Source organism: Ophidiomyces ophidiicola, assembly GCF_022830035.1.
Source record: "Ophidiomyces ophidiicola strain CBS 122913 chromosome Unknown scaffold_19, whole genome shotgun sequence".
Classification (NCBI taxonomy): domain Eukaryota; kingdom Fungi; phylum Ascomycota; class Eurotiomycetes; order Onygenales; family Onygenaceae; genus Ophidiomyces; species Ophidiomyces ophidiicola.
The window spans coordinates 60,898-80,417 of NW_026054659.1; the positions used below are offsets into that span (position 1 = coordinate 60,898).

The following is a 19,520-nucleotide window of genomic DNA, read 5'->3' on the forward strand; positions in this document are numbered from 1 at the left end:
ATCTTATATATGATATGACCGACGTGCGCTGAGCTTCCACCTCTCCATCTTCTTCCTTTCTGTTTCTCCACTCCCCCCATCCCACCCTACCGAGCCTAAACGCTCTCGTGCTCCCCCACAGCCGGAGCTACCAAGATCAAGGCCTAGATTTAGGCCTTCGCTTGAGTCGCTTTCACTTTTCCTTCCTACCAGTAGTGGCTCGGATTCAAACATTTTAAACGAGGGGATAATGCGGTTTTTTGTATTTCACCCACTCCTCCCACCAGTTTCCTATTATTTGGAATGTGCCAAATTAACATTGTACTTCTTCCAAACAGTTCAATAGCACCTTTTTGAGCAGCTTGCGGAAGACCCTGCCCCGTTCCTCAGCTGTCCGTGGACATACGAAGATTTTTGTTATCTCAACTGCCATAACAGCAGTCTGTGTTGCTACCATTGATATTACCGGTACCGCGATCCGGAAGCATTATCGGCAGTAGCCTCTCTATGATAGAAACACGACATTAACCGTCCAAGTGGAAGTCCGTCCAGGGAGGCTAAGAAATTTCTAATCTGGACCATCGAGCTTTTCCATAATGGCGGGAGCCCCAACGTATCGGCCCATGGTGGCATGGGTGTACGACACAATGCTATGGTTATTCTCAGTGCTCGTAGATTTGTTTTTTCGAGAAGTACATCCCCGAGGATCTTGGAAAGTTCCTAAAAGAGGCGCAGTGATACTTGTTGCTGCTCCACATGCGAATCAGGTGCGATATGACTCCTTGCTAAACCAGCCATACCAATCCTCTACTTTCATGCGAGAATGTTCTTCGGCTAACTGCGTTCATTTCATCATCTACGGAACAGTTCGTGGACTCCTTGATTTTAATGCGTGTTGTGCGCCGAGAGCTACAGAGACGGATTGCCTTTCTTATCGCGGAGAAATCTTTCCGGCGAAAGTTCATCGGGATACTTGCCAGGGCTTCTGGCGCTGTACCCGTCTCTCGAGCAATGGATAATATGAAGCCAGGTCGGGGAACTATATATCTGCCTGACCCCATCAACAACCCCACAGTTTTACGGGGAATTGGTACCAATTTTGAGAACCCGGAATTTCAAGTTGGTGGGACAATTACACTTCCGACCGTCAATGGACAGGCTGCTAGCACAGATATCAGCGAAATACGTGGTCCCGAAGAAATAATTTTGAAGAAGCCCTTCAGGACTAGAGACGCCATTTATCAATTGACGGGCAGACATGACATTACCACGGACGGGAGGGTTACTGGGGAAGCTTCACATCACGACAATTCCAATTTTAAGGGTAGCAAATTTAAGGTGGCACCTCATATTGATCAAACGAAAGTCTACAGGGCGGTTTTTGATACGCTTAACAACGGCGGCTGCATTGGAATTTTCCCAGAGGGTGGTAGTCACGATCGCCCCGACCTTCTTCCTTTAAAAGCTGGCGTAGCACTGATGGCCCTTGGAGCCTTGGCTGAAAACCCTGAGTGTTCTGTGAAGATCGTGCCATGTGGGATGAATTACTTCCATGCCCACAAATTTCGTTCTCGAGCGGTTATCGAATTTGGAAACCCCATTGAAGTTCCTCCAGAGCTCGTTCAGATGTACCGGGATGGTCATAGGCGCGAAGCGGTTGGTTCGCTATTAAGTACTATCTACCAGGCCCTCGTTTCCGTCACGGTAACTTCTACGGACTACGAAACATTAATGGTATGTCAGGCCTCCCCCCCTCTTTAACTTCTCTGACACATCTCTACAGTTAATTCAAGCTGCCAGACGTTTATACAATCCGACTGGCAAAAAGCTGCCCCTTCCTGTCGTGGTGGAGCTTAATCGTCGCTTAGTCAAAGGCTATGAACACTATAAAGATGATCCGAAAATCATTGAAGTTAAAAAGTCAGTGATGGAATATAATAAACAGCTGTGGCTACTTGGGATCCGGGACCACCAGGTCGAGTATGCAAAATTCTCGATTCTTAAGGTTGTCACTACTTTGATATATCGCCTCATTAAACTTGCTGTCATGACCATCGCCACGCTACCTGGCCTGATCCTCTTTGCCCCTGTGTTTGTGGCAACGAAAACGATTTCTATAAAAAAATCGAGAGAAGCACTTGCGGCATCAAGTGTTAAAATTCAAGGCCGGGATGTAATGGCTACGTGGAAACTTCTTGTTGCTCTAGCGTTCGCGCCCTTATTGTACGCCTTCTATACCGCTGTTCTTACCTATTGGACGCACTATAACCGTGTGCAAGGATATGTTCCCCAATGGGTGTCACTATGGTTGGTGGTGGCCTTTGGGTTCATTTTTTTCCCCTCCGTTACGTTTGCAGCCTTGAGAGTCGGTGAAGTTGGAATGGATATCATTAAATCCCTCCGCCCTTTGGTACTGTCACTCAATCCAACGTCTGCGAATACGCTCCATAAACTTCGGATTCGGCGCCAAGAATTATCCGAAAATGTCACATCCCTGATCAATACCTTTGGACCTGAACTGTACCCTGATTTCGATGCTACACGCATTGTTGCCGATCCATTCAAAGAGACATTTTTCACCGATGATAGCCCTGTTAAACCCAAGCCAGAAATTGTTGAACCCCAGATGGACGGCGAGAATTCTAACGCCGACGATCATCTCCCAAGAAATGAGTCCTTCCATGACCTTGCCAACATTGGGTTTTTCTCTACACGTCCTCCCAGTCGCGATAGTCACAGTCGAACTAGCTCCAGCGGTGGTCTGGTAGGCTCTGCAGGGTTCCCTGTTAAAGCACTTACCACTTTGGACAGCAAGGAAAGTTTTGCGGAAGTCACCAAACGAATTCGTGGGGCTATGAGAGAGCGTGGACGACGGCGGCGTAAGAGTGAGGATAGCGGGTGGTCAATGGCGAGCTCGGGATCCGTGTCCCCTGTTCGGATGGAGTCACTGAAACAGAGGTAATGTGGGTTGTACAGTACATGATAATCAGTGTGGCCCTCTTGTTGATTATTTTGGCCTTTTTCCATGTGTTATCCTCAAACAATATTGATACGCATGTATATACATGGCTATTGTTGATATTTTTTGTTTGTTGCTTTGTTGGTGCCCATTCTTCATTCGAGCAGGCGGTTCATTTGACAGGCGTCCGAGTTTAAAAAGTAGTTGCATCACTAACCAACTCAAGGCTTCAGTTACTGGTGTATAGGTACATACAATACTACGGAGTACCTAGTATTTTGATCTTATCCTTTTGTCCAGTATAGGCACCAGCATTCTTCTTCTCAGTTGTTTGCTGCGCCGGCTTGGCTACGCGCCTCAGCCTCCGGGATGACAGACGTCAGCGCCAAGACGGGTGCGTCCAGTTCTTCACCTTCGCTGCCAAAAAAATATCCTCAAGACCACGTATGCCGATCAGCTCCAATCGCTAGCTGCGGTGCCATGGTGACTAGTGCCAAACATCTTGTCCTTGATTCATCTATATAATTCATTAATATTTATTGTCGACCTCCTGGCAGGCCTCCGGTGTTCGTGCATCTTCTTCGGGCCCCCTATCCACTTCCGCCTGGTCCGTGATCGACCGGCTGTCCAATCTTCAGTTAGCTGATCCTCGGAGTGATCCTCTCCCGACGCGACGGTATTTCTCCGGCATCACTTTGAGGAGACCTTATATTGAGTGGCGGCGATTAAACAACGTTGTCCTCCGACTTTTTTGTTTCTTCCGCTCGTTCCTTCCGGCGAACCTGCCCCGGCGGGCCCACGGCGTTGACGGCTGAACATACAACTTCCTAGTGTCGGGGCATTTCTCTACGTTGATTCAATCACATTTTCTGTATCAGTGTTTAGTTTTAGCGATACAGGCCTCGTTATTCCGTTTGATATTCGCTTATTTACTATTTTACGTCGAGCACAGCCGTCGGACCCTGGAGCGATCCCCAATACCTCCTCGTCACAATGTCATCCTCTATGCACCTATCCAGAATGCGAAAATGGCTCGCTTCATCTCCGCCAGTCGAATGGGGAATGAATGGTGTTCGGGAGTTGTTGATTGGGGCCCTAAAACAAGGCCCTATCCCACAACATGTGGCCTTCGTGATGGACGGAAATAGAAGATTCGCTAAGAACCATGCTATCGAAAGGGTAGAGGGTCACAATTTGGGGTTCGAAGCGTTAGCCAAAGTATGTTGTTATACCCACTCTCTGTCTACCGGTATACTAATTTGGGATTCTGTTGTAGATACTCGAGGTGTGCTACAAAACTGGCGTTAAAGTCGTGACTGTCTACGCGTTTAGCATTGAGAATTTCAAACGTTCAAAGTACGAAGTAGATGCACTGATGGAGATGGCCAAGGTGAAGCTATCACAGTTATCACAACACGGCGATTTGCTTGATAGATATGGTGCTAGTGTTCGAGTACTGGGTAGGAGAGAGTTGGTTAAGCCTGATGTATTGGAAGCTATTGATCGAGCCGTTGAAGTAACGAGCCGAAATGGTGATGCGATTCTCAATATCTGCTTTCCTTATACATCGAGAGATGAGATTGCCGCCTCTATTCGAAATACCGTGACCGAATACAGTACACCTCTTGACCGCTCGGCATCGAATGGCTCCCGCAGACAGTTTTCGAAATCGCGAATTGCTGAAACTATTCGATTACAAACACCTAGTGCCGAGCCAGAATGTCGGGAGCTTGATCTCCCGTCAGAGGACGAGGGAGGTAGTTGTCACGGTGCCGCCTCGCCCTCGTCGCTTTCTTCCGCAACAACTATTCAGGCCCCTGAGACGATACTTAAGACTGCTACAGTTTCCGGACCCTACACTACATACCCTCCCAATAGCGACCAGCTTATTTTCCTATCCCCAGAGACCATTACCACCCAGACTCTCAATGACCATATGTTTACCGCCGATAACCCAGCACTAGACCTATTAATCCGGACATCAGGTGTACAGCGATTAAGTGACTTTATGCTTTGGCAATGTCATCAGGATACTGAAATTGTGTTTTTGGATACTCTCTGGCCGTCTTTTGGCCTTTGGGATTTCTTGCCGATTCTTTTGGAATGGCAGTGGCGGGTTCGAAAACAAGGACGAACCCGGGACATAGATGACGCTCGTGCTCTTAGTACTCGCGACGGGTATTCATTGAGCTTGCAGAACGGTTGGTCTTCTGATGAAGATGCCCTAGGGAAGATCAAAGCTTTGTAATTGAAGGCCTGACGCCAAATATGCCTTTGTCAACGGAACCCTGTTGTCCAATTTCATTCCCTTACAGCGAAGTTTATGCTTATTTCTGTTTATCTCCATTTGTTTTTAGATCTGTATAATATTAGACCCTGCCTACGACACCGCCGTTTACCTTGATCAACCATTCTTGGTTGCTGAGTCATCACCGACTTTATCGCGATAAGCTGGAGGGGAAAAGTCAAAGTGGGGGAACTTGGAACTGCAATCCTCTAACCACCTCAATCGATTACCAGTGCTTCATTAAATCTGTTATTTCACGTCCTGAAACAATTGGAATATGCCTCAATCCTACGAAGGCCGAAAAGTGTTGCTGTAAGCCCTCAATCAATCAAGCAGCCGGTAGACCGTGACTGTATTTGATACTGACGAGTTTTGTTTGTTTATTTTAGCCTCGGGAGCGGGTTTGGTAAGAGATACCTTTAAACAATAGAATCGACTGACTGACACGCCTAAATGACAGTGACAAAACCTACTGTCGAGATCCTTGGCAATGCTGGAGTCCATGTTACAGTTGGTAAGCACCCGTTGATAACCATGTGTATCGCAACAGCCAGTATACATTAGATAAACAGCAGTCAGTAACCTGTGTTTTATAATAGCTTGCCGTACTCTTGAATCCGCAAAGAAACTCTGTGAAGGCATCAAGAACACCACTCCGATTTCCTTAGATGTCAACAACAGCAATGCCCTCGACACTGAACTCTCCAAGAACGACCTTGTGGTTTCCTTAATCCCTTACACGCACCACGCCACTGTTATTAAGGCTGCTATTCGGACCAAGAAAAATGTTGTGACAACGTCTTATGTGTCCCCGGCAATGCTGGAGCTGGAAAAGGAGGCCAAGGAAGCCGGCATTACGGTCATGAATGAGATCGGTCTTGACCCGGTACACTTAAACCATAGATGGTGTGGCAGATATATATACAGCTAACAGCTTGGCATTCAATAGGGAATTGACCACCTCTATGCTGTTAAAACTATCTCTGAGGTATGATTTTCGAGCTTAATTGATACCGTTGATTTGCTTATGTATATGGTAGGTTCACGAAGAAGGTGGCAAAATCACTTCTTTCCTCTCCTACTGCGGCGGACTTCCCGCTCCCGAATGCTCTGACAACCCACTTGGATACAAATTTTCTTGGTCAAGCAGAGGTGTTCTTCTTGCCCTTCGTAATGATGCTAAATACTACAAAGATGGAAAGATTGAATCCGTGAGTGGAAAAGAGCTGATGGGAACCGCCAAACCGTACTTCATTTACCCAGGATTCGCATTTGTTGCTTATCCCAACCGTGACTCTACTATGTACAAAGAGCGCTATGGTATCCCCGAAGCTCAGACCATCATTCGGGGCACTCTTCGCTTCCAAGGTTTCCCTGAAATGATCCGAGTCCTTGTTGACATCGGATTCCTCAATGATGATGCGAAGGAATTTCTCAAGTCGCCCATCCCATGGAAAGAGGCTACTATGAAGGTCCTCGGAGCCACGTCATCGGAGGAGAAGGATCTTTCCTGGGCTATCTCTTCCAAGACCGAATTTCCATCCACCGAAGAAAAGCACCGCATTATTGCTGGTCTTCGTTGGATTGGTCTTTTCTCTGACGAAAAGATTATTCCCCGTGGCAATGCACTGGATACCTTGTGCGCAACATTGGAGCAGAAGATGCAGTATGGCTCTGATGAGAGAGATATGGTGATGCTTCAACACAGATTTGAAATTGAGCACAAGGATGGTAGCAAGGAAACAAGAACAAGCACTTTATGTGACTATGGTGATCCAAAGGGCTATTCATCCATGGCTAGACTGGTAGGTGTACCCTGTGCCGTGGCTGTTAAGCAAGTACTTGATGGAACAATCAGCGAGAAGGTATGTTCACTATTTTCAATTCTTTGTGAAAATCTTTTCTTTAAATTAACTCTTGCGGTATAGGGAATTCTGGCCCCTATGTCCATGAAAATCTGCGCTCCTTTGATTAAGGCTCTTAAGGAAGATTATGGTATTGAAATGATTGAGAGGACTGTTTGAAATATTCAGTTATGTCACTTTTATGAAACAAAAACCGCATACCTGTAGAACCATAGCTAACAAAAGCAAGTGAATGGAAAAAATATGCAATAAGTCGACAGACAAGCCATATTCATTAATTCTATCATGTTTTTCAGTTCTCATTGACCTTTATAATAACCTTTCCTCTCGCATGCCGGCCCTCGACCCTTTCAAACCCTTTTCGAAAATCACTGAAGTCGTAGATTGAGTCCAGGAATGCCCGGCACTTACCACTCTCCAACAATTCTGTAACTCGTGCTAGGTCCTTGCCACGTTTGGAATCCATCACAAAAAAAAGATTCATCACGTCCTTTGCCTCACAATTGGCAGGTTTTCGCGTCTCTGGAGGCTCGCACACACTGATAAGACGTCCGCCGTTCTTTACAACACTCCAAGCATCAGCTAGTGCACTTTTTCCAAAGCAGTCAAACACAACATCAATTTTCCTATTCCTCGGATCCTGAGATACCCATTCCGCAAAACTGCTTTTCTTATAGTCAATCAAATCCGTTGCGCCCAGCTCTTTTAGCAGCGACGCAATCCCTTCACCACCCCCGTAGGTTCCGACAATCTTCTGAAATCCGGCAATCTTTGCCAGCTGTACGGCCCACATCCCCACATTCCCACTCGCAGCAGTGATAGCCAAAGTTTTCCCCTTAATCATCTCGTCATCGGGCCCTGAGTACCCAGCCTTGTCGAAAATGGCCTGCCACGCCGTTAGTGCGCTCATTGGCACAGTCGCAGCATTTGTAAAGTCCAAGTTTTTTGGAGACTGCGCTAGTTCGGAGCCAAAAACAATCGTATAGTCCTGCAATGCACCCGGTCGGTCCCAGGGGATTCGGGCGTAGACGGCATCACCGGGTTTGAATTGCGAGTTTGGAGGGGCAAGGACCACTATACCGGCTATATCTTGACCAGGAACGTGATCAGAGGCGGGCTTGGAGATACCGAATTTCCACCAAGTGAGTTCACCAGCACATGGAGCAGTGGCGTGTACGCGAATGAGGTGTTCGTCTGCTTCGAAGTTGGGCATTGCTACAGGGCGGGTGATAATATTCAGCGTATCATCTTCGGGCTTGTGTAAGATGGCACGGGTAGTGGCAGGGATAGAAGCCGTCATTTTTCTGCTTGGTTGAAAGCAAAGTTGTGTCAATCGAAAGGGTGCTTGTAGATTGCTAAAATTATGCCTTTAATGTGTGCATTTGCCTTTTATATTGTAGGCATAGCGCTGGAGGCTACCCCTGCTATGTAATAAACCTAGCTATTCCTATCTTCTCCAGCAATAAAAGTCTTTCGTGTCAGCTTTGTTAAGCTGTGCTCGATACGTAAAAATTGTCGTATTTCTACTTTAGTTAAGCATTTGGTAGCCATAGTACGGGCACTGACGTCATAGCTAACTAACTATATAGCGACGGCCTGTCACTACCTTTAACCCGTTTAGGCATAAGGTTATCTGGGAGTAGGGACAGTGACAGGTACCTGGTAGTGCCCCAGAACAAGCCCCTTTAAGTATACATGATGTAGGACATTTAACCAAAGGCCTTCTCCCTTGAGAGGGTGTGTTGCAGCACACTAAAAAAGGCTACGGTCAACCTAGTATGTAGAGAGTACCTTTAACGCCTTTGAGTTAAATGATCTGGTAGGTGCATCTATCAATACTGAATATCCCTAGGGCTCACAAGGAAAGGAGTGTGCAATAATCAACCATCAAAAGGATGTGTATTTGGATTTGTGATGCTCAGGTATACAAAAAAAAGGTAGTCTACCATGAGGAAGATCACACTTCCTGAGCCTGATTTCTATTCAAAGTCGTAACCGATAAAAACTCGCCCGGTTCTTCTTTAGCCGTAGAGCTGATTGTATACCAAAACCGCTGAGTACAAGAACTCATCTCCAAGCACTCTTCAAAATGAAATCAGAAACGCCGCACTTTTTCTGTATCGTATAGTGTCGGTTTGGACCGCCCTCCCATATTACTTTTCCATCACTGGTTTTGCGGATATATTTGTACTCAAACCTGGCGCCCACAGGGAGCTCTATCTCAGTGTACCACATATTGCAGGCACTGGTGTATTTATCTGACTTTAACGCGAGGGCAGATTCAGGGGACCATGAGCCTAACTCAGAGGTGGATCCCACAAGGAAAAGATTTTGGCCCCATTCCGTTCCCGTAACTGACTGGAAGGTGACTCTCACTCTAGCTGGAATCGTACAGGGTGCGGGCTGAGTTGGGGTAGGAGTTAAGCCTGCAGGCCAGCCTGTTACAGTAGCTGTTTGATAGGGGCCTGTAGCAGAGGCTGCCGAACAAGTCTTAGCGGGCTCATGTATAGGCTGTTTATTCCACGACCCTGGCATTATTGAATCTCTTCTCTCTTTTGCTGTAAGAAGAGCGGCATATGACCATGTAAGGTCCGTTGCAGAAAGCGGCTTTCCGTCAACCTTGGAAAACTGTTCGTCTAGTTTGCCTGAGCAAGGCGTATATTTTTTCTACTTTGGGTCAGAAGGAAATTTGATAAAAAAAAGGTTGATACTCTTACCGCAACGCCCATGTATCCGTCGGCATACTCTTTGACACTGGCAAGAATCTTGGGGAAATCTGGACCGGATGATGGGTACGTTTTAGCTTCAGCAGCGGGGTAAATGGCCTTGAAAAAGGCCAGGGAGACGTCGGTGATCTTAATCTCATTAAGGCGTTTCCATTGATGTATTGCATCGTATAATTGTTCAGCGGCAGCAAATGTTGTGAGGTACCAAGGCTGTCCTCCATAGTAGACATCCTCAGAATATCGACCAACTGCAACCGCTTTATTACCTGGGATTCCGGAGTTGATCCGGTAGATAGAGCGAAATGAATCTGTAACCAGCTTGTGATTTGCAAGTGCTCTTGGAGAACATGGCTGGAATGTGTTGTCATCACAGCCAGCTTCAGGTTCAAAGTTGTGGATAACACCCAGAATGGAGTTTGCATCAAGGCCTGATCTACCTCCACCAAAGTTTGCTAGGATAAAAGACCCGGTCCAGAAAGATTGCAGGTAGCAGAGTACCTGGGGGGCTTGTGATTCGCAGTTAGGGCACGTTAGTCCCAGACGTCGGGCAAGGTTAACACCCTCCACGAGGGCGCGATATTGCGCGATCGCGGTAAAGAACGACGATCCTCTGACTTCTTCCCATAAATCTACATCGTATTAGAAAACTCCATTTTTCTTGAGCACAAGAACCACATACCAAATCCAGTAGTGTTCCAAAATTGACTGGTATATGAAAGATCATTTTGTATGACTGGCCAAACGATCGACTTTGCTGTTGATGTGTGGCCATTGTCCTAAGCCCACGTCAATACTTGTACAAACTCCAAGCTATGGGTAAAGCCTTCCGTACAACAAGCCATTTGGCATAGGAGATCATCGCGGTGGCTCTCAGTGGAGGGCCGTCCGCCTGGGGCCGTCCCCAATTGCCGGTGAACGCAGTCTTGTCCACATGATATTTTGGCTCTGCCAGGCCACCCGTTGATAGAGTTCCGGAAGGATTCGAAACAGTCTGCAGCTGTGCTTGAGCCGCTATGTAGTCATGGATGGTCCCCTGTAGATCGTGGTCTCCGGCAATGAACGCATCGACGAGTTGTTTATAGACCAAAGCTGCATCTCGAGTCCACGTGAAGAAGTCTAGAATCCAAACTGTTAGTTAAAACGGGCCCTGGGAGGAGTGGGAAACAAGGCATTGAGAGAGGCATACAGTTCGGATTGGATTTGCTAGGACTTGCAACGACGATACCAGCATGAGCACCGCTGACTTTAGCCCCGTTCGGCCCAATGTTATCCAGAATACCCTGACGAGAAACGATACTCTGCGTCGTCAGCCACTGGTCCAGGGTCTCCTCCTGCCGTGACGCAGCCCTGGCCTCAGCACCCAACGTGGCGCTCCAGAGGAGAGGAATGGTGCACAAGAGCCTCAAGGAGGAATACATGATGACGGGGGTATTCCAATAAAAGGGCAGAAGGCAAGTGTGTCTCGAGGCCCTGGAAGCGTCGAGTCCAGCAGGCACAGGGCATCCGCACTGTCGGATAGATATATCACGCGGGCTGTGGCGGTTTGCCGGCGGCGTTCACTATTGGGGGCGAACTCCACCCCACGGGCGAGGCCGCGGTCGTCGTCGTCGTCGTCGTCGTCGTCTTCTCCAGCTTCTCTTTGGCCCTGAGGTGGCAGGAGCCGTGGTGGAATCGCCTCCGGTGCCGCGGGGAGATCCGCGGGTTGTGGCGCCCAGGCACGTCTGACCGTCACATCACATGCTGGCGCTGGCTGAGCGGCATCATCTGATGGCACTCAAGCGCAGAGAACTCTCACGGTCGCAGTCGGCGCGGGGAGGAAACCCTCGCTGGTGGAGCTGGGTGGGTGGCCAGGATCGCAATCGCCGCCAGATTTCGGGGTGAACGCGCCATCCAGCCTTGGCTTGCGCGTCCATCTCTGGGAGGACAAGATTATTTATGAGGTTGGACACCAGTTTGCAGTGCAAAGCCCGAGGCTGTCTACAGGCTTAAGATGAATGGCGAATTCGATAGTTACTCCTTACGGATTCATCACGCAGATTTGGCATTTCACATTATTCATGTTCTCGTTCCTGGCAGACTTCTCTATAACCGGCCCCGTGTTCCCTTTATCCGCCTAGCGCAAGGCCTAGATGAATTCAAAACAAATGCTTCGATTCCGGAGCAAATGCATGTTGAACAAAAAAACCCGCTCCATTCAGGTTGGAATGGCCTTTCCTTGCTTGCTACCAGAATAACCACCACAATGTCTATTGCCAGGACTAATCAGAGGGCTGTCAACGCCTCTTCCATCAAAGAATGGTACCAAATCTAAAAAGCAATCAGTGTCATGCGCGCATAAATCTATCCAAAGCATGATATCACCTACCCAAAGGCCTGTTTGATGCTCCTGACATAATAAACATCCCAGTTACGCTGGACAACATCCTCCTGTCCCACCGGGACGCCGTCCCATTTCACGCGGAGAGCCGTTACACAGTCAACGTCATTCTGGTCAAAATGAATCTCCAGCGTACTATAGTGGCCCTCTGCCCACTGCGCGAGGCGCCACTTCTGGACGATCAGGGTGGGCTTTTCCAGCTTCACAAACTCGCCGCTGACATTGCCGTCGAAAATCGAGAACTGGCCGCCGACTTCGGCGCCGTCGAAGCGCCGGGGAGGCGCACGAGTGAATATGGCTACACGTTGAGGGTCTGTGAAGGTTGTGTACATCTCTTCGGCGGTAGTGCGGAACTCATCCGTCGCGTGGACAGTAGTCGTGTTCACAGATCGTTTACTGGTGGCAGGTGTCGTGGTCTGTGTGGTGGCCCGTGAGGCAGCCTGTGCTTGGTTGGACAGATAGTTTGGGGTAGCAAAACCACTGGAGGGGTTGGATCCGGGGGCATGTTGGATATCCTTGCCATGCTCTGCGATGAGGGCGGGCGCCAATTTCGCAAGCTCGGAGCGTAGTTGCGGAACGATCTTCGAGCGAACCAGATCTTTCACGACCTGCTTGGAAGAAGAGTCGGAATAAAGGCTGATATCAAACTGGTTGAGGGTGTCAGAAAGCCTGCACCCCGAACAATCGTGAAGCACAAATGAATTTTGAAGTGCAAGGGAAGACATACAACATACTCATCTTCCTCAGTGTCATGTGCCACTTCTGGGATTGTAATAGACCCAGTAACATCTTCTTCTTGTGTTGTACCTATAAACCCCAGATCAGCAGGTATTCCAAAGAATAAATGCCTCTCCCTAAATACACTTGACATACCCTCAAATTCTAACTGCAATTTAACATCGAAGAGTGTGATAACTTTTCCCTTCCTCTGGCTAACATCAACATCACCATCCATGCTATTAATCTTTGATATCTTGGCTGTCACTCCATCTTGCTCAGCAGTGATCTTCGGAAGCGTTGTCCCAAGATACTCCTTTGCCCATGCCGACACATCCTTGTTCACCCAATGCCAATTGTTAGGATTATGAAGCACCATCGTGGCACTATTATCAAAGGCCAATTGCCACTAGAAGCGCGCTGAACTACAAAACCTGTGATTCTGTTGAATGGTATTATAGGCAAGGGTCAGCAAGAACGTCCACAACAGAACAAAGTGCTCCTGAAAAACATCGGGACAAGAAACCCAGAAATCAGAAAGAGGCTTGAAAGCCATTAAACGCAATCCGCAGCAAACAGAGAACAAATCTTTCTAGGACTGGTGCCAGCGAAAGTTTCATCATATGAGGATACACAGTAACAGTGGGTGAGGAGAGAGGGGCTGGGTACTTACAATTGACTGAGAGAGTGTATGCGAATTGATGATGCTAGTTAGCACACAAGAATAGAAATATAAGCGAATACAGGAAGATAAAAGAGGGAGGGGGAGGGGAGATTGGAGGTACAGTTGGGTTGGGGGTTTGTGTGAAGTGTTGGAAAGCTCTAGAAGACTTGGATGTGAAAAAAGAGAAAAGTGCCTGTGCACGTGACCATGCTAGGATTCTGAGGCCAAAGACAGATTGTGAATATCAGAGCTGCGCAGAAATATTTAGAATGGAGTCAAGAACATAACCTTTATCCTTGTAAGTCATCATTCATTCATTTCTGCAACCACAAGTGGTGGTTTAATGTTATGATAGTTAGTTATCGGTACAAAACGAATGGGGTATCTCTCGCGGATGGCAAAAACGACAGTAACCAAAATCATCGAAATATCGAGAATATAATCCAAAAAGCTGGCCCAAGAATGAAAGATTATAAAAACACAATACATCCAGACCCTCCCTACCCATTTTTTTGTAAATTTAGCTCTGCTCTATCTGCAAAATCCCATCCCATCCACCCTCCTGCATCAGCCACCGCTGCACCCTGCCCTTCACACTCTCCAACTGCGATCCCAAGGCCTCCTGCCACTGGCCATCCACCATGCCCACTTTCTCCTTCAAATCTGCCGTCAGCACCTTCTCCTCTTCGGCCAAGGATTCTTGCATTTCCGCCTTCACCGTCTCTGCCGGCTCGCCGGAGTTGAGGCGCTGGATCTCCATGTACTTGCAGTTGGAGTTCATGAGGCCGGACTTGACTTCGTGGAGGAGGCAGAGGAGGTTGGTCTGCGATTCGATGAACTGATAGGTAGCCTTTTCGGCGTGCGAGAGGAGGGAGTAGAGGTATTGCAGTGGGTATTGGTAGTAGCTGGGATTTTCGTCGTATTCGTTAAGTGGGATCTTGACTGAAAATCCGCGAAGGTCGGCGGGCACTTTTTGTAGAACGGCAAGGAGAGACGGGGCAATGTCCCAGAAAGCCGAGAGCTGGATCTCCACGCCGCGGCTAACATTGGATTCAATGACGGTCATGAAGTTCTCGAATCGCTGAAGTGTCTCTGATGCAAATGTGGTTTGCCGAGTCTGAGCGTCTCGAATGAAGAAATTATCCGTTTCCTTCAGTTTCTCCAAGTTGTTCGATTGGCGATACGGCAAAGAGACCACAGCTCTGAACTTCTCATTATACTTGCTAAGGAGATCATACTCCTCGCGGTACAGCTGCTCACGGGCCTCGAACAGCCATTTTAGCTGTGTCAGCCTCTCCAGCAATTCGGGCCGTTCGTCGCCTTCCTCTTGCGCTTGGTTGGGATTCTCACGCTCGGCAGAATCAAACAGTTTATCCTGGAGCTCATTAATACAGGCGCTGATAACGTTTATGCGGTCCTTCAGGACACTCTGAATGGGACGGAGGACTTCCTCCTGGTAGGAGTCAAATTCACTTTGCGCCAGCTGCTTTTCCTCCTCCCGTTCGGACCCTCTCCGTCCCGCCTCTGCTTCTGCGGCTTCGGCATAGGAAATTGTTCCTTCCTCAATGGCCTGGTTTACGCGGAGACGGAAGCTCTGGCGTTCCTCTTTAAGCCTATTCTGATAGTCGTCTCGCAGTTTCTGGAACTTGATTTGGTGATTTTGGCAGGCTTCTCGTACCTCAGACAGATCGGTCACGGATCTGACGGTTGTGCGATAGAAGCCAAGGTCGGGGTGATTATTGTTGACCCCGGGATAATGTCTAGGATATGGAGGAGGGAGAGTCACGAGTCTAGATATGTCTAGCTTTGGAAACTCACGATTAAGTGATAGCTGGCGAGCCGGGGCCTGGGAGCTACCAGGCTCGTCATGCCAGCCTGTCTTCTCTGCAGGATATTCATTGGGTCCGTAATTTGAAAATGGATTATTGGGGTTCATCCGCGGGCCTTCAGCATCTGGCGAGGTGCAGTAATCTTGCTCCATAACTCCGCGCAGTGGCAACCCCATATATTTACTTTCGCGTTTTGAGCGGTGCACCCCCTGGCAGTTCTCGCCGCTCTCAGAGCCTGTTTGCGATTCCCACCACCGGCTCGGTGGCCTACCGCGGGAACTCATCTCATCGTTGCTCATGCTCATACTCGCTATTGGGGATAATGCTGGCTTATAATTGCCCCATGCCCCCGAACTCATTCCATCCATTCGACCCGCAGTGTTCAGCAGAGGCAATGCTGGAGTATGTGGCGGCTCTTCCCTACCTGCTTGCTTTTGAAATAGTTTTTGATCGACTTCTACGCGGTCAAATGATCCGTCCTCCCAAGCGGACGAATAACGCTGGCGTCTAATCTGGGATTCCGAGGTAATAAATTCACAAAAAACATCTAGAGCCTCCGAGTCAGTGCGTGCATCAATTTCTTTCTCAAGAAATTCACGATATCGACGCTCTGTGTTGCGGAGAAACGCCTCGTCTCGACGGCCAGATAAAGGCGGCGTGAACATCGGCATAGCTACCTTCCTCGGGACCAATGGAGCATCTGAAGGAGACCCGTCTACTGAGAGGTGTAGATGTGAAACAGGCCTGATCTGCTCGGTTATGATAGGAGTTAGGCCCGCGGCAGGTCCAGCAGGTCTATGGGCCTGCGGCGGAGGCGTTGGTAATGATTTCTGGGGCGTGCCCTCGGTCACCGGTGTTGGTGACTTTGGGTATATTCGCGGCGAGAACGGAGGCGTTGGCGACCAGTCAGCAGTATTCAAGGCCCTTGGAGTTGAAAAAGAAGTGGTCGATGAAGTCCGTTTGCCGAATGGGCTCTTCGGGAAACCATCGCTCTCTTGGCCGCTGGATGGAAGGCTCCGTGCGCTGCGAGGCGTGGACTTGGTGACAGTGCGCCGGCGAACTAAGCCAGAGCCACCAGGATTGCCTAGAACGAGATCTGACGGCCAGGATGTATGGGCCTCCTCGGCGCCAGGAGTCTGGCTCTGCGATTCTGGTTCTTTTCCATTCCTGCTTTCGATGCGGCGCTCTCGTATTTCCTTGGGGTTGGCACCCCGACTTGGGGCTCTTCTGGTATTTTGGCGTGTAACCGGCGTGCTTGGACCCGAGAAGCTCAGGGACGTGCGACGCAAGGAGGGCCGTGGATTGTCAGTACCCTGAACAGGCACGGAGCCATGTTGGTCGCTACTTAGGTCTTCAGCTGCCGGGGCGGGACGGGAATCAGTGGCAGTCCAGCCAGCAGGAGTTGGCGGAACAGAGCCCAGGGCCGTGCCCGTGGACGGCGGGGGCGGCCTGCTGCGGTTAATTGCGCTGACAGTCTGGTTAGCAGGCTCCATCACAGCTGGACGCACTCGTGGTGACGCTCCTGGAGGCGGGCCGGGCGGTGGAGGAGGCAGCGGCATTCCCGGCGCCCATCGCCCCATCGACGCCGCCAACGCATCAGCGTACAGCGTGAACCTCGAAGACGACGCTGGATTGATGTCGCCAGTCGACGCGGCCCTCCTTGAGCCCGGAGCCACTAAACGCGCATGGTGCACGTCCTCATAGTCGCCTGGCGAGCTACGACCCTGCGAGGAGTGAACACTGGGCTGGCTGGATGATGTGCCCACGAGCGAATTCGCGTCCGAGAGATCAGGCCGGGCGGGCGACTGCAAGTCACGGCCTCTTTGGCCTGACAACGGGTAGAAATACGGCTGGTTCGGGCGGCCATCGAGATCGCTGGTCTGCACCATGGACGTGGGCCGGGGACGAGGCGCGGCATACGGATGCACGGCGGAAGCGGGCGCCAGCTCGCGCGGATGCGGCCGCGGCGTAGGATTCTGCGGCGAGAGGGCGACGCGGGCGTCGTGCTGGGGCGGCTGTGAGCGCGGCGGCGAGTAGGGCGGCGGCGGGCCGGGCGACGCAGGCACATCTAGATACGGGGCAGGGTCAGCACAGCTTCACGGCGTTCCACACCACACGGGCCAACCCACCACCGGCTCTGGCGACGAGGCTGCGGTGCGGCGCAGGGGCGGAGATGATGCCCATGCCCACGACGGGCGACGCGCCGCCGGGCGCGATGGGTCCCCATTCCTGCGGATTGTAGGCGGTGGTGTATGAGGCCGGACGTGAGGCCAGCGGCGTGGCCAGACCGCTGAGCGGCGCGGGCGGGAAGAACGGCGAGTTCATGGCCGTGGGTGTGAGATATCCGGCTCCGCTACCGCCGCCGCCGCCGTTGCTGCTGCTGTTGCTGCTGGTGCTGCTCTGGAACTGCAGCCCGCTCAAGGACGTCACCAGCGGTGGGGGCTGGACAGCATGGCTGGGGCCGCGGCGCCGCGAACTGGAAGCACTCAGCCAGTCAGTCAGTCAGCAAGGAAAAGAAAGACGAGGGCGGGAAGCGCACTCGGTGGCAGACGCAGACGCAGTCGGAGTCGGGCTCATGGTCGTCGGCGCCCGGTAACTATATGAATCTCGCCCTGCCAGCAGGCCCAGGCGGTCGCGAGGTTGCCAGCACGCTCGCCTGCCACAGCCAGCCAGGGAGTGAGTGAGCAACTCAAACTAACCAACTTAGCCCGCCAGCAGTTATTTTTATCCGCCCGCTAAGAATAGCAGCCTGCCCGCAGCGTGGCATCACGCCCGTCGTGCCCGGCGCCTATTGCTCGCCCGCCATTCGCCCGCCGGCCCTGCGTGTTGATCGCCGCCCAGCTCGCTCGCATCGCCATTGGGCCGTCAACTGCAGGCCGGCCGAGCTGCCTCAGGCCCGCCCGTGATCCCCGCCAGAACCCTCGGGGATGCTGGCCAAGAGCCGGTCCAGACGACAGCCGTTTCATCCCGAGCGTTGCCCGCTCCAGAGCTCTGGGCCCGTTGCGTTGCAATCAATTCACTACAGCGTGCCGCTGCAGGCTTCTCGCATGCGCCGCTCATGCAGGCATCGTATCGGGAGAAAACAACTGAGCAGAAAAAAACTCCGGGCCTGCAAGCCACGGCAGAACTACTGGGCCACGCAGTTGGCACTTGGAGTACGTGGGTTTTCATTCGTCAAACTAACTGGATACTAGCAGGTCAATCTCTCATGATTCGGCGATATGCCCCATTCAATCATGAGTCGGCATTCGAGAGTGCACAAGCGGCATCGCTCGGCTCACCGCTACAACCCCGGGAAGGGGTCCCAGGGTCTTGGCTTGCTGTTGCGGCTTGCAATTAGATATTTTGGGACAATTATTACAGACAAGGCCCATAGACAGAGCTATGCGTGGGCCTTTAGATAGTAGCTACGAACAATGTTCCCGATTTTCAGGGTGCGAATACCTGTTCCACGGAGTTTCAAGTCAGTGACCCAAATCGGACAAGAACAATTAGAACCAAAGAACTTCAAGATAACAGTGTCAGAAAAATGCCCTGTCACAGGCGGTGGTCATCAATGCAAAGCTATGTTGACCGTCGTGATAAAAATAAAAAAATCATCATAATAAAGCTCTGCATAACGTGGAACTAATGGATGCAGTGGCTTACCTACTAAGCATTGGGTTGGAGCCCCATTGTTTGGTTCTAGGTTAAATAAGCGATTAGCCAACGTTGTGTAGGCATCTTTATTTAGCAATATATGTTGAGGTGGGACGGATTCAGCGAAAAAACGTTCTCGTCGTCGCCAACAATAGCCGGCTTGGACATATGCTTGTCTTTTGTTTGTAATTTTGGCTCATCATGAAACCCCAGCAAAGCCAAGTATAAAAAGGTGGGACCTACAACAAGCTGAGCCGTCCAGTGTGGCACGAAAACTACGGTTTCGCCTAAATTGAGGTACATGTTAGCATCGGCACGCTTTTCACATCATCGTGTCTAAGCAACGAGTTGGCATATTCAGATAAAGCATGAATGGTATCTTAAAAGGAATTGTCCGCACCGAAAACTCGAATAGGACTCGTCATCTAGGGAATCATCATAGGAGATACATGGGAAGTAATGAAATAATTTTGTTTTC

General features: G+C 50.2%; 7 protein-coding genes across 7 annotated transcripts; 3 read left to right on the forward strand and 4 right to left on the reverse strand.

Annotated features, from left to right (window-relative positions):
• Positions 1-575: 575 nt before the first annotated feature.
• Positions 576-2,941, forward strand: SCT1 (Glycerol-3-phosphate/dihydroxyacetone phosphate acyltransferase; the record flags this gene model as incomplete). Its single annotated transcript, XM_049253557.1, has 3 exons — positions 576-746; positions 802-1,713; positions 1,763-2,941. 3 exons carry the CDS (start codon positions 576-578, stop codon positions 2,939-2,941), a joined length of 2,262 nt encoding a protein of 753 aa, XP_049107377.1.
• Positions 2,942-3,931: 990 nt separating this feature from the next.
• On the forward strand, positions 3,932-5,186 carry RER2 (cis-prenyltransferase; the record flags this gene model as incomplete). The annotated part of the gene is made up of 2 exons (XM_049253558.1): positions 3,932-4,156; positions 4,215-5,186. 2 exons carry the CDS (start codon positions 3,932-3,934, stop codon positions 5,184-5,186), a joined length of 1,197 nt encoding a protein of 398 aa, XP_049107378.1.
• A 316-nt stretch (positions 5,187-5,502) lies between these two features.
• LYS9 (saccharopine dehydrogenase (NADP+, L-glutamate-forming)) lies at positions 5,503-7,249 on the forward strand (the record flags this gene model as incomplete). Its single annotated transcript, XM_049253559.1, has 7 exons — positions 5,503-5,537; positions 5,615-5,631; positions 5,686-5,739; positions 5,825-6,111; positions 6,175-6,213; positions 6,266-7,090; positions 7,154-7,249. 7 exons carry the CDS (start codon positions 5,503-5,505, stop codon positions 7,247-7,249), a joined length of 1,353 nt encoding a protein of 450 aa, XP_049107379.1.
• Positions 7,250-7,382: 133 nt separating this feature from the next.
• On the reverse strand, positions 7,383-8,390 carry LOZ57_004518 (uncharacterized protein; the record flags this gene model as incomplete). The annotated part of the gene is made up of 1 exon (XM_049253560.1): positions 7,383-8,390. The coding sequence occupies one exon, from the start codon at positions 8,388-8,390 to the stop codon at positions 7,383-7,385; it is 1,008 nt and encodes a 335-aa protein (XP_049107380.1).
• A 767-nt stretch (positions 8,391-9,157) lies between these two features.
• gla1 (glycoside hydrolase 15 protein) lies at positions 9,158-11,234 on the reverse strand (the record flags this gene model as incomplete). The annotated part of the gene is made up of 5 exons (XM_049253561.1): positions 9,158-9,757; positions 9,808-10,445; positions 10,496-10,592; positions 10,649-10,932; positions 11,003-11,234. The coding sequence occupies 5 exons, from the start codon at positions 11,232-11,234 to the stop codon at positions 9,158-9,160; spliced, it is 1,851 nt and encodes a 616-aa protein (XP_049107381.1).
• An 870-nt stretch (positions 11,235-12,104) lies between these two features.
• On the reverse strand, positions 12,105-13,289 carry AHA1 (Co-chaperone; the record flags this gene model as incomplete). The annotated part of the gene is made up of 4 exons (XM_049253562.1): positions 12,105-12,123; positions 12,182-12,840; positions 12,921-13,000; positions 13,067-13,289. The coding sequence occupies 4 exons, from the start codon at positions 13,287-13,289 to the stop codon at positions 12,105-12,107; spliced, it is 981 nt and encodes a 326-aa protein (XP_049107382.1).
• An 805-nt stretch (positions 13,290-14,094) lies between these two features.
• LOZ57_004521 (uncharacterized protein) lies at positions 14,095-17,980 on the reverse strand (the record flags this gene model as incomplete). Its single annotated transcript, XM_049253563.1, has 3 exons — positions 14,095-17,471; positions 17,533-17,879; positions 17,943-17,980. The coding sequence occupies 3 exons, from the start codon at positions 17,978-17,980 to the stop codon at positions 14,095-14,097; spliced, it is 3,762 nt and encodes a 1,253-aa protein (XP_049107383.1).
• Between the last annotated feature and the right edge of the window lie 1,540 nt (positions 17,981-19,520).